This window comes from Lontra canadensis, unplaced genomic scaffold, assembly GCF_010015895.1.
Source record: "Lontra canadensis isolate GAN:19392208 unplaced genomic scaffold, GSC_riverotter_1.0 scaffold1, whole genome shotgun sequence".
Taxonomy (NCBI): domain Eukaryota; kingdom Metazoa; phylum Chordata; class Mammalia; order Carnivora; family Mustelidae; genus Lontra; species Lontra canadensis.
In genome coordinates, this window is record NW_022630995.1 from 114,687,945 (window position 1) to 114,701,729 (window position 13,785).

At 35.2% G+C, this 13,785-nt stretch overlaps 1 protein-coding gene across 1 annotated transcript in view; it reads right to left on the minus strand.

Annotated features, from left to right (window-relative positions):
* MMRN1 (multimerin 1) overlaps nt 1-13,785 on the minus strand; it is a 57,782-nt gene that overhangs the window by 17,154 nt on the left and 26,843 nt on the right. Inside the window, exons 4-5 of the mRNA XM_032861685.1 lie at nt 6,585-6,689; nt 5,025-5,198 (exon numbers count right to left, since the gene is read on the minus strand). Coding sequence (XP_032717576.1) covers nt 5,025-5,198; nt 6,585-6,689 — 279 coding nt within the window. The remainder of the gene's footprint in view (nt 1-5,024; nt 5,199-6,584; nt 6,690-13,785) is intronic.

Sequence of the window (13,785 nt, forward strand, 5' to 3'; positions counted from 1 at the left end):
AGAGGAAACTTGCTGCTAATGAAACATATATTAGTACTTCCAGTATTAGAAAGCATGGACTGATCAAAAGTCAGAATTATGGACAGTTCTAAAAGTAGTATTAAAAAAAAAAAAAAAAGGAAAAGGATCCAGAAGAACTCAAGACTCAGAACTATTCAGAAGAGGAAATTAATATTTAAAAATGGAAAAAAACAATGTACCAAACCTGTTACATGCAAAAACAGAAAATGGGAAAAAAAATAAAACATATGCTTGAGGTGTATTTATAGTACATAGCTACGAAGCGTCTATAAATGGAAGATATTTCCACTCAAATCCAAATGGTAGCTAATGACTGTAATGTAAAACATGGCCAATGTCTTACAAAACATTTTGAACAGGAAAGTCTGCACAACTGTGAAATGACTTGTGGCTGCCATAAGACTTATTTAAGAAAGATCATTGTAGAATAAAAATATATAGTCTCTACATGTCTCTATTTCATAAGCACGTTTTAAAGAGTATCTGAGACCCATGAGAGATTTACATAAAAAGTATGTGAAAGATCAATTATAGCAAATAGAATGATGTACTGCTTGAGCATCTTGATATTAATCTGGTACAAAGGCAAAGCTGTAAATGTTGTTTACATGAATAAAGATTTCCCTGGAAATCTTATACTCTATAGTTCAATATTGCTGATTGATCTTTAGGGAACAGTATTTCCAGAGTAAAAAAATATATATATACTTTAAATTTCTAAGCATAGTGAAGACTGAAATATATTTAACAGGCCAAAAAATATAAGTAAGTGAAAATCAACCTGTATATAATGGAAAAAATAATAGTAAAAATGTTAAGTATGGGAACAATAATGACACTGCACCAAAATACTAAGGAAAGGCTACATTAATTAGAAAGTTTAAGCAGTCACAATTAAGATAAATTATACTGAAATAGTCCTAGCTTTTACATGTGATACCATGAATAATCACACCGCAGGTTTTTAAAGTATTTTTATTTTCTAAATTTTACTTAGCATTTAACTGGTTATTCATTTGCACAACAAATCTTCACTGAGTGTATTTTATATGTTACACAGAAAGTAAAATTTGGAAAACTAGACTTCAAATACTTAAAAATAGAATATGTTAGCTTCACTGGGTATAAGGTGCTACTCAATAGCAAATTTCTTTTTTTTTTATTGCACTTCCCACAAGATCATTTAGTCATTTCTTGTTAGTTAAAATTGTCTTAAATTTTCATGACAACTTGATGAAATACAATAAAATATTTAAGGTTAGGGATCAGACCTTCTTGGAATTTATATAATTTTGGCCTTAAAATGTTTTTCAATATTGAAAAGGTGAACTAAAACTTAAGCATAATTGAATTAATTCATTGTGGCAACAAAAATAGCTGTTTAAATTCATCCAACAAAAAGAATGTGATCTGGGGCACCTGGGTGGCTCATGCAGTTAAGTGTCTCTTAGTTTTGGCTGGGGTTGGGATCTGAGGGTCATGAGATTGGCCCAGTATTGGGCTTCGTGGTCAGTACAGAGTCTGCTTGAAATTCTCTCTCTCTCTCCTTCTGTCCCTTACCCCCCCAATTTTGCATGAGCAAGCATGTTATAAATAAATAAATAAATAAATAAATAAATAAATAAAATTTTTATTTTTATTTTTTAAAGATTTTCTTTATTTATTTGAGAAAGAGAGTGAGAGAGAGCATGAGAGGGGAGAAGGTTAGAGGGAGAAGCAGACTCTCCGCGGAGCTGGGATCCTGATGTGGAACTCGATCCTGCGATTTTGGGATCTTGACCTGAGTCAAAGGCAGTCGCTTAACCAACTGAGTCACCCAGATGCCCAAATAAATAAAACTTTTAAAGAAAAAACACTATGATCTGAAAGTGAGAATAAGTGGCGCCTGGGTGGCTCAGTGGTTTAAGCCTCTGCCTCCGGTTCAGGTCATGATCTCAGGGTCCTGGGATGGAGCCCCGCATTGGGCTCTCTGCTCAGTGGGGAGACTGCTTCCCCCCCCCGCCTGCCTCTCTGTCTACTTGTGATCTCTCTCTATCAAATAAATAAAATCTTAAAAAAAAATGAAAGTGAGAATAAGAATGGCAGGTAAAAACACTATAAATAGGTAAAATTTATTTCAGAGTTGTTAATCAAAGTAACTAGGAAAAAAGTAAATAGTGAAAATGGAAATTAGGAGGTGCTTCAGTTATCATATTTAAAATTTTTTAAAATATTTTATTTATTTATTTGACAGAGAGAGAGATCACAAGTAGGCAGAGCAGCAGGCAGAGAGAGTGGGGGAAGCAGGCTCCCCGCTGAGCAGAGAGCCCGATGCGGGGCTCAATCCCAGGACCTTGAGATCATGACCTGAGCTGAAGGCAGAGGCTTAACCCACTGAGCCACCCAGGTGCCCCTATCATATTTTAAATCTTTAATGGAAAAATACACTGGGTATGGGATAAAATCACAGTCGTGTCTGAAAAGAATCAGACTATTAGCTTTAAAAACAGATTATTGTTTCTGGAAAAGGAGTTTTTCAATAACATTTCTATAATTTGTTGCTAAAAAATTGTGCAAGATCCGATTTTGCAAAAACCTATCAAAGTGCTTTATGTCAATATCTGTATGGCCTATGCATAACATTCAGGTATCTCTTTTGGAGCTGGGATGTAGAGTAAGCAAGAGAAGGGGTTGTGGTTTTGTTAGGGAAGTATAGTACTGTGGGGTGAGTTTAGTTTTTGTTTCCTGAATGAACATTCATTAACTATGAGCTCTCTAAGTTTTCATAATTGATTATGCTTAGCACCCATCTAACACCTCACACTGAGGAGAGAATTTTGTTGTTGTTGTTGTTGTTATGAGTGTATGTATTTTTCCTGTGTCACTGCCAGAATCTTTGTTAGTAGTTTCACAAAAAGCTGTTGACAGGTCTAATTCTCTCTAATTCTCTTTGGTAATGATAACCGAATTTTGCTAAACAAATTTCATTATGGTGGTTATAGTCAATTATATACTGTTTCTATTTGACTTCTTTCTCATGTTATCGCTTCAGGGAAAATATATTCCTTTCTCATGCTTGCCATTGGTAAGTTTGGTCATAGGGACATGCCAGAAATGTAGGGCAGGGTCTTTCCTTCAGGAGCTTAACAATACCAATTATCTACATAATTAAAAAAAAAAATCATGGTTCTGCCATACTGGTAGATGATACAAAACCTCCACCTTATCTTTTACCTGTGAACCACAGGTGAAAAATAAAGAAAAAAATAATGTGATAGATATGGGATTATACAATAAGTGTATTTTTATGTGTAAAACAAAGTGAAAGGGATCACTAATCCTAAAATTGGGAAACATGCAATTAACCCAGAGAACTGAGCTATTCCTAGTGACCAAATTACCTGCCTAGAAAATCCATGCCCTCCTTGAAACCATTTGCCTAATTAATTCCTCCTGATCTACAACTTATTAGTTGAGATGGCTTCTTTTTGTAGAAAGAAGCCCTTAGATTGGATTTGTTGGCGCCCTTAGACTGGATTTGTTGAAACCATCAGGTGGTCCCATGGTACCCTGTATATAACACTACCATAGCAATTGCTCACTATCTACAGATCCCTGTGGTAGGTAGAATAATGCTGCTCCACTCAAGATACACATCCTAATTTCCTGAACCTGTGAATATGTTACCTCTCCTGGCAAAAGGACCTTGGTGGATATGATTAAGGTTAAAGACCCTGAGATGAGGAAATTATCCTGGATTATTCGGGTCAGTCCAATGTAATCACTGAGTCCTTAAAAGAGGAAAGGAAGGTAGAAGAGGTGGGTTTGAGACCTACCATGAGGACCCAACAGTGTTGCTGGTTTTTGAAGATGGAGGAAAAAGGCCATGAGCCAAGAAGTGCAGTGGCCTCAGGAAGCTGTGAAAGAGCCTCAGTTTATAGCTATCAAGAAAATAGGACCACAGTCCCACAACTGCAAGAAAATGAATTTTGACAACAACTGGAATTAACAGGAAATTGATTATCCAGTACAGCCTTCAGAAAAGAATACAGCCTGCTGTTTTAGGAGCACAAAAGTTGAGCAAAGCTGATTCATATTTATGAAGAAATTATTATTCCTGTTACCTGAGATGTCTGAGAATATATTTTATTGATTATACTCCATAAACTAAATAATTTCTGTGGTAACAGCACACTTTTGATTTATCCTCAGTATCTTCATCAATATTATTGAGACAACCATATATTTGTGCCTTGATAATCCCTTTTTTAAGATTTAATTTATTTACTTGTCAGAGAGAGAGAGAGAGTTAGAGAGAGAGTGCACACACAAGCAGGCAGAGTGTCTGGCAGAGGCAGCGAGAGAAGCGGGCTCCCCGCGGAGCAAGGAGCCCGATGGGGAACTCGATCCCAGGACCCTGGGATCATGACCTGAGCCGAAGGCAGCGGCTTAACCAACTGAGCCACCCAGGCGTCCCGATAATCCCTTAAAAAAAAAAAAAATAAGATTTTATTTATTTATTTGCCAGAGAGAGAGAGAGAGCGAGTGCACAGGCAGGCAGAGGCAGAGGGAGAGGCAGGCCGATGTGGCCGATGTGGCCGATGTGGAGCCCGGACTCTATCTCCGGACTCTGGGATCATGACCCGAGCTAAAGGCAGCCCCTTAACCGACTAAGCCATCCAGGTGTCCCTTGATAATCCTTTCTTAACTCATCTTTATCTTGAACTGGAGACCACGATGGAAGTAAACTAAGTACAGCTCATTTTAACTATAAAGAAATACAAGTTAAGCTTTAACTAGTACTTAATGAAAATAATTCAGATGAAAAATTGAGTAAAAGATTTGACAATACAGAAAAAAAATTAGATATTTCAAATAATAATTTACAATATCTTATTCCAAAAATATAGTTTTAGACTTTCATACTACTCAATCTAAAGTGAAGATTCCAAAAGATATGAGAAAAGATAAATGAGTCATTTACCTTTTGTCTTAACTGTATGAATATTTTACTTTACTTTTACCTTTTAGAAAAGATTGAAATTCTCTGTTTTTATCTTCGTTGATTTTCCCCTCTAGGGAGGAGTATGTGTTTCTTACATCACTCACAGCTGAAGAAATATTGTCAATCTTCTTCTGAAGAAGGGTCAGTTTCATTGCCTGGTAGTTCATCTGCTCGGTCATCTTTTGTGTCACTGCTGCATGGAGAAGAAAAGAATATGTGTGCATGTATATATATAATACTATTCAAATATATTATTCAAATATCATGACAGGATTAAAGGTATTTCAAATAAATCATGTTTGTACTCTCTATTTGAAAATATAGACTACTGTATATGCACTCAGCAAATGGCAGCCTGAATTTTACATTAAGGGTGAAAATTTATAATATATAATAATATATTTATATAATAATTCATACAATATAATAAATATATAGATACATATTTATAATAGAATAAATATATTATAATTAATACATAATAAATATATAAATAAATGATATATAGATATAAAAGACATATATATTTATAATAGATTTCTAAAATGTTTTAACTTTGCTCAGAATCTTCAGTCCTTTTTTTTTTTTAACTTTAAAGTGTTATTGTTGCATTCTTAAGAGATGAAGAAACCAAGGGACAGAAAACCAAAGTAACTGGTTTGAGGTTGCAGAGCTGATACCTCATCTTCTGCTTTCAAATCCAATGTTACAGAATTAAATATGTGTGGCTCTATATATGTGTAGTTATATCAATAGTCTGAAGATTTTATTCTTTACTGAGGTATTCTTTAATGAGTGATAAAGATTCAGATTTAGTCTGAATCATTTAACATAGCAATGATACTTCCCCTGCTTTTTTGCACGCACTTCAGTAATTCAAGGAGGATTTTATACTATTTTATGAAGATACTGAATTCCAATCCCTTAAAAAAAACCACAATTTCTAGGATATATTTACCTTTATTCCCCCTAAGTCCCATTTCTCAATTTGAGTGTCTCATTTAGTAGGACTAAATGTTTCTAAGAAATAAAGTCAGGCCTAAAAGAAGTGGTAAAATACTTATAATTAGAACGATGAGAAAAATATGTGGCTTGCCAACTTTGGATCAACATGAAGTTCTTGTTGATTCTTAGCCACAATTCTTTTCCCTAGTCAGTGATCCACACATCCTTGGAGATCTCTCCTCAGTCAGTGGAAGGGAGCCTTCTTAGCTCCTTCAAAGGATCACGTCATTCCTTCCACCTCAAGATTCTTCCATGATTGCCCTTTTTGAAGGACAAAAGCTTGACTTTACTGTGGCAACCTGTGATTTCCTTACAACTAGGATAACAGCATTTTTAATCATCTCCTGTGTTTGCACACAGAGCTTCACAATCATACATGATCCCTCAAGGCTGGGAACCTTCAGCTCCTCCAAGGTTTCTCCCAACAGGGCGCACCAAGTAGAAAAGGATTGAAGGGTATGCTAAATGTGTCCCCATCAAGCATTTGACAGTCAAGTGTTTTCTTGTTTGGAAGTTGTTATAAATAGTGTCGACGATAATTGGATTAGGGATGTTAGCAATTACAATCTGCGACCTGGGTCACCGCAGTCTTGCCGCTGCGGCTGCTCAGGGGTCTCTCTGCCAACAGCGGTGTGACTCTCAGCCTGGTTACTGTGTATCAGGTGCTGCCGTTCCTGGGCTAGACGAACACAAAAAGGGAAGAGAGAGAGAGTTAAGCCTTGGGACTGCCTCATTTCTTCCAGTCCTTCAGGGACGTCGCAGCCATTCGTTTTCCCTGTCCAGAAGCATGACAGTCCGCCAGGATTGCAGAAGGAGCTGCTCTGCCCCAATCCGGAGGGCAATGTGCTACCACCTTGTGTTGGAAGTCCGGGACTCTAATTCTGTTTGGAAAAAATAAAATTATTCAGGCCCTCTTTTAGGCGAGAATGGATGGTAGCATGTGGCAGCTGTGCAAACTGGAGGACATGGACTGCCTGCATCACCAAGGGGACTTTAAAATCAGCTGTGTTAAAGTCTACCGTGGCTCTGTAGGTGGACTGCCACAAAGCCCGCTTGTTTAACAATGGGATTTCCTGCTGGTGTCTCCTTGGAAATAAGGGAGAGCTACAGGTTCCTGACTGGAAGAGTATCTGCTTAACTAAATGGGTTGTTCCCAGATTTTTAGGAAAAACCTAGACTCAAAACGCAAGGACCACCAGTAAAAGTAAACTATTACATGGCAAGTTGTAAGGGGATCAACTGGTAAAATCAGAGAAATTTCAGAAAAATAAAAATTCTTATAAAATAAGTCTACTCTGTTAAAGAATTGATTCCCCTTTCCCATGAATCAAGTTAATATTTAGATGGAAATACAGCTTTTCATTGGAGAAAACAATTTAGAGTGAAAATTATTAAAAACATTGAACACATCAAGTAAGGTAGGCCTGTAATTTGCAGACTTTTAATAAATAAATGTATTCATTATTGAGAAAATAATTATATGAGAAAATAAGCGTTTGGAGTCTAACTGTGCTTCTTCCCATGTGAAATTATGTACCAGTGAAACTTTCCCTCTAGCCCATGTTAATTATGCTCCCTAAGGCATATGTGACTGTGACAGTAATACTGAAGGATTTCTACTCCATAGAAAGAATAAAATATTTAGTATTAATGTGAGTTAGTCTCTATTGTTAGATTGAATTTTGCATCGCTTTTCTTCAGGGCATTGAGCTAAACTAACGAATTTCCATTCATGTTCAAGGTTTTTGTTTTGATATTGTCTCTTTTTTCTCTCCACTGTATTATGGAAAGTCCTGTATAATTGTTGATTTATTTGGAAGAAAACAATCTGCAGCTTGGGGAAATTATACTTATTTTGGGGCTGCAAAAGTGGCAAAAAGTGTTAAATTTCCCTTCGGTCCTAGTAATAAGGTTCCTTTAGGCTAAATTCAAATTAATTCATATAAATATATCTATTAAATAATTGCATAGATTTTATCAAGTTTCCTCTTTAGATGATGTAGAAAGCATTTTTCTAACAGCTAAAATCTAAGCATACTGAAGAGAATAACTAGAAAGTGATGTTTCTCAAACCAGGGTTCCTAGCTCAGCAATATCAGTATCACCTGGAAACTTTTCTTCTATGGGTAGTATTTTTTTTTTTTAACCACTTGCAAACTTTTGAAAATACAACTTCTAGGCCCCATCTCAGACCTTCTAACTTAGAAAAGTCTGGAAATGCTTGGGTAGCTCAGTCATTAAGTGTCTGCCTTTGGCTGCAGTCATGATTCCAGGGTCCTGGGATAGAGCTTGTGTTCCCTCTCTTGCTGTGTCTCTCTCTGTCAAACAAACAAATAAAATCTTTAAAAAATAAAGAAGTCTGGGACGCTTGGGTGGCTCAGTTGGTTGAGTGGCTGCCTTCGGCTCAGGTCATGATCCCAGCAACCTGGGATCGAGTGCCGCAGTGGGCTCCTTGCTCGGCGGGGAGCCTGCTTCGCCCTCTGCCTCTGCTGCCACTCTGCCTGCCTGTGCTTGCTCTCTCTCTAATAAATAAATAAAATCTTAAAAAAAAAAAAAGTCTGGAGTGGGGCAGTAATTCGTGTTTTAACAAGCTCTTCTGGTGTTTCCAATGCACACTGAAGTTTGAGAATCACCAGAATAAAGCATCAAAATAAATCTTCCCTAGCAACTACCTATCTCACAGCCTTCCCTATTTCTCTTAGTAGTGGAAGAGGGTTCAGGATATGAGCAAGTATTTATAGCAAAGGAACATGTGATGTTCATCAACAGGATGAACAAATGATGTTTACATTTTCTTACTGCTTACCTTTTTATCAAATCACTGGAAAACAAAACCAAAAAATCATAGGAAAACAAAAAAAGCTGGTGCATTTAAAGGCATTTCCATAACATGGTAGACAGAGGGTACTTTGTTAGTAAGAAATGTGAGATTATAGTAACAACAAAATTATATTGTTTTGTGGCAACAAACAAGTTACAATTCCAATTTCCTTTTCTATCTGTTATCAACTTTAAACACATTGGTTTTTTTTTTCTTCCTCTTTAATGATTTTTCATGATGGATGACAAACAAAAGCACCTGTAAGTTCTGAAACACTGAAAGTGTCATTGTCTTTTCCATTATCTCACCCAGAGATTCTGATTCAGAAGATCTGTTCTGGGAACTGAGCATGTGCATATATATATATGTATATATACACACATATATATGTATTTATATATTTTATTATATATTTTTAAATATTATATACATATAATTTTAAACTCTACAAGTGATTTTTGATGTATGACCTTAGTTAAGAAGTACTGATTTAGAAAAAATTGTGAAAAATTCTAATTCTAATGTTTCATTGTTACAAGGCTGAAAATCCCAAATATTTTCATATTAAAGTTTTAATCCAGAATTTGATCTTCATAGACTTTTAAATAACCACACCTGCCTGTTGATAATAAGAACATACGTTAAAAACATAATCTATTTAAACTCTAATAAATGACAAACTTGAGTCTCCTATCATTCCAAAGAGAAGTGGGCCTTTATAAGGAGGAGGTAATTTTGATAAACATAATTAAATAATTTATAATAAATTATTAAAAACACTGGAAAAGAGACAAAAGCTTAAATTTTAGAAGCACTTCTTATGAGTGTGATTTTTTTTGTAAAAAGAAAACCATAGAAATTTTATCAATAATAGGGACACCTGGGTGGCTCAGTCAGGTAAGTACCCAACTCTTGATTTCAGTTCAGGTCAAGATCGTGAGATGTAGCCTTGCATCCAGCTTTGCACTGAGCATAGAGCCTGCTTAAGATTCTCTCTCTCCTTCTCCCTCTGCCCCTCCCCCTACCCCTCTCTCTCTCTTAAAAAAATCATTCTGGAGCATCTTTTGATATGAAAACATTAAATTGATATAAAAATCAATTAAATATAAAACGATGTGTATTTCTGGAATGAAAATCAATTCAATTTTATTTTCAATAAAAATTAGTGGATTTTTACATGCTATGTAAACTTTGACTCAAGTAATATTCTAAACTTTTTTCATTTATTTATTTATCTATTTATTATTATTTTTTTATTTTATTTGACAGAGATCACAAGTAGGCAGAGAGTCAGGTAGAGAGAGAGAGGGAAGCAGGCTCCCTGCCGAGCAGAGAGCCCAGTGCGGGGCTCGATCCCAGGACCCTGGGATCATGACCTGAGTCGAAGGCAGAGGTTTTAACGCACTGAGCCACCCAGGCGCCCCTAAACTTTTTTCATTTAAAATTGAAATCAGTAGATTTGTTTTTCATAATGACAATCAATTTCCATTAAAGTTCATTTGAAATCAAGAGGAAAATGTTAAAAGAACTTTATGAAATTAATCTCATGAAATAAGATTTGAAACAAAAATTTTCAAGTAAAGCAAAATTTTTGGAATAATAAAAAAATTGAATAAATACTTTATCAAATAGTGTTAATAAAAATCAATAAAGAAAGGAGACTGTTTATGAAATAAAATTAGAATTTTAACGTCATATAATTTAAATAATAGATCATTTTTAGAAAAGAAAATGTTACAGAACTTACCTAATATAATTCCTATATAGGAATATCATTACTAGTGTTTTATGTTTAGCATTCAGAAAACAAGCCATGTTTTTAAAAAGTGGAGAACTGTTTTTCAGAAATGACATTCTTTTTTTTTTTTAAGATTTTATTTATTTATTTGAGAGAGAGAGTAGAGCGGGGCTGGGGAAGGAGTAGAGAGAGAGGGAGAAAGAGAATCTCAAGCTGACTCCATGCTGAGCTGGTTTGGGTCTTGATCTCACAACCTCGAGATTATGACCAGAAATCAAGAGTCAGACACTTAGCCAACTGAGCCACCCAGGCACCCTCAGAAACAACATTCTAATAGAGATGTCAATTCTTTTTTAACCTAGGATTAGAAGACATTTCAGATATGAAAAATGTATGTATTTCATTTGAAACAAAAATTAATAAGCAATTACATGAGAAAACATCAATTTTTCTAATTATACGAAAATAATATTTATACAACAGAACTAAAAAATATAATAAATATTTACATTCCTTGATTTATGGTGCCACAAATTTGGCCAAATGACATTTGCAAAGCTCTATGAATTAATTAAATAGGACATTCTACAATTTTCATGATTTAGTTTGTAATAAATATATTAAATATTTAAAATGTACATAGTATTTAAGGGCTGGAAAAAATTTGAATGCAGTCATTGTTAATTCAGTAAAGACTAACAGATAATTTGGCAGGATGGCACTATCATGTATGTTAATAGAAATGATCAACTTGCCGAGACTTGGTATCATCCATTGACTCTAAGTCTGATGGAGAATTCTTTAAAGGAGGTTGAGACAGTACTCTACATGAAATCATCTGTGTGACAGAAACATCGTTTAGCTGGAATCATCCATGTTAAAAAAAAACCATGTCAAAAAGTTTTATAAATTATTAAAAAAAACCCTTTAGAATCATTGGCAAATGGAAGAGAAAACAAAACTGTCAGAGAAAAAAAGAAAGCTATTGAAAGGGACAAAGAATAATACATAGAAGTGTCAAGTGAAAGTCTTTAGTTTTCTGCCCACTGATCTTCAGTAATTCTCTCCTCATTTTATGAAAACATAATATATGTGAAGTAAGAAAAATGAAATTTTCTCCTGACTGATTTGAAAGAAAATGGAATGGGGAAAATACCTTCAATATTAAGTGACAAAAACTAAAGTGATTGTGTATGTGTACACATTTAAAACTTCACATTTGCTCTAGCTATAATTATTTTTAATTTATTGTTTTAAGAGGAATCAGGTGAGGAAATTGTACTCCTAAGTGGAAGAAACAGCGATTAACCATCACACAAAGATCCTTGAGAGCCAATTGTCAAATGAATCTCTTTTTCTGAAATTCTTTGGATCGGGTCCCTGCCAAGGCTGTAAAAACTTGAAATGCCTGTTTAACAAATTCAATAGTTTATGTTATCTTTTCCCAGCTCTATTTGTTGACTGGAGTTCAATACTTGTATTCATCCCAGTTTATTGCATGGGATTTAGCCTGTGGAGAAGTGCTGATAGGATCTCTTGACAGTGGAGTCAGTTACTCTCCTGTGATAAAGTTCTTGGATGATCGATGCTCTTTTATTTTTTCATTTAACAATCTTTCTGTCTTCCCAAAAGTATTCCCTACCACAAGAGCTATGACAAATTCTAGGTTTCCCAGGCAATCTTATCTTATCTTGCACTTCAGCACAGACCTTTGCTTTGTTCTCTAGAATGGATTTCTCAGTCCCTTTTTCTTGGTTCTTTCTGAGACAGGGGTGCTGGGACAGAAGGACATTTATGTAAGTCAAATAACTTTTAAAGATCTTTATGCACTTCAGATTTTTTAAAAAATGCAATATATTTAAAAATCAGATTATTAGTATTTTTTTCTATTCCCTCAATACAATTCCTCTTTTTTCCTGCATGGAAACACTGTCCTCGGTGGATCAAGGACTTAGAGAAGCAAGGTCAGCAAGTGTCAAGAGCAACAATTTGTTTATTAGGTGCCCCTTCCTTCCTTCCTTCCTTCCTTCCTTCCTTCCTTCCGCCCCTCTCTCCTTTCTCCTCCTCCTACTCTTCTTCCTCATCCTCCTTTTATTAGGCAGGTATTAACTATGAGGTTTTTTATTTTTTTTTTCTTTCCTTCCAGACCTTTGAGGCATATAGAGGAAGCCATTAAGGGCAACTCAGTAATGAGGAAGCTTGTTCTTAGAACCAAAAACCCTCCTGTGTGACAAGACCCTTTTCCTGCTGATCCTGCAATACCAGGTGAATGCTTACTTGATGATGGTCAGTACATATGTAAAGATTTACTGAGATTTGGTAGTCAAATCAAAAAAAGCAATTTGGTGCAACAAAGACCGAAGATACATGATGACTTTTTTTTTTGAAAGACGTTATTTATGTATTTGACAGAGAGATCACAAGCAGGCAGAGAGGCAGGCACAGAGAGCTGTGGGTGGGGGCGGGGAGCAGGCTCCCTGCTGAGCAGAGAGCCGGATTCGGGGCTTGATCTCAGGACCCTGGGACTATAACCTGGGTCAAAGGCAGAGGCTTAACCCACTGAGCCACCCAGGTGCCCCTATATGGTGACTTTTGACTAAATGTATCATAATTGAGCAAGATGCTTATAGGTGGTAATGTTCTTTCTTAAAGGAGAAAGCATTTAATGCCACTGGAATGAATTAGATATGCAAATATATAAGAAATACAGGGACTTTTTTCTGTTTTAAATATTTATATCAATTGAAGTCATATTTTAAAACAATTTTACTGGGGAAGTCCCATATTTAAAATGCTATAATAACATAAAATTTATTGAATTATTCCACATTTGTAAAATGAAACATTTTTATATATTCATAACATATGGCAGGATCAGTTTATTTCAACAATTGCATGATTGTATTTTCTGCATTCATAATATCTGTGATACATTTCATAAAACATAATTTTCTTATAGAGAGGATCTGAGTAAAGCTGACTGGAATTTTTTAAACAGGTTTACAAAGAAACTTTTCTTTCCTCCTCTCTAATTGAACACTTTTTGAACTGAAATTCCTGTCTTTTGTGTCATTACAGCAAGCCACAATTTCCTTGTTCTACTTCAGAACATTTTAGAGACATCTACTGGAAAAGCACATTATTGCAAATTTTATAAAATTGGTTTAAAAAGTATATTGTTGCTGACATTAAAAAAAAATGTCCTGGAGTCCACAT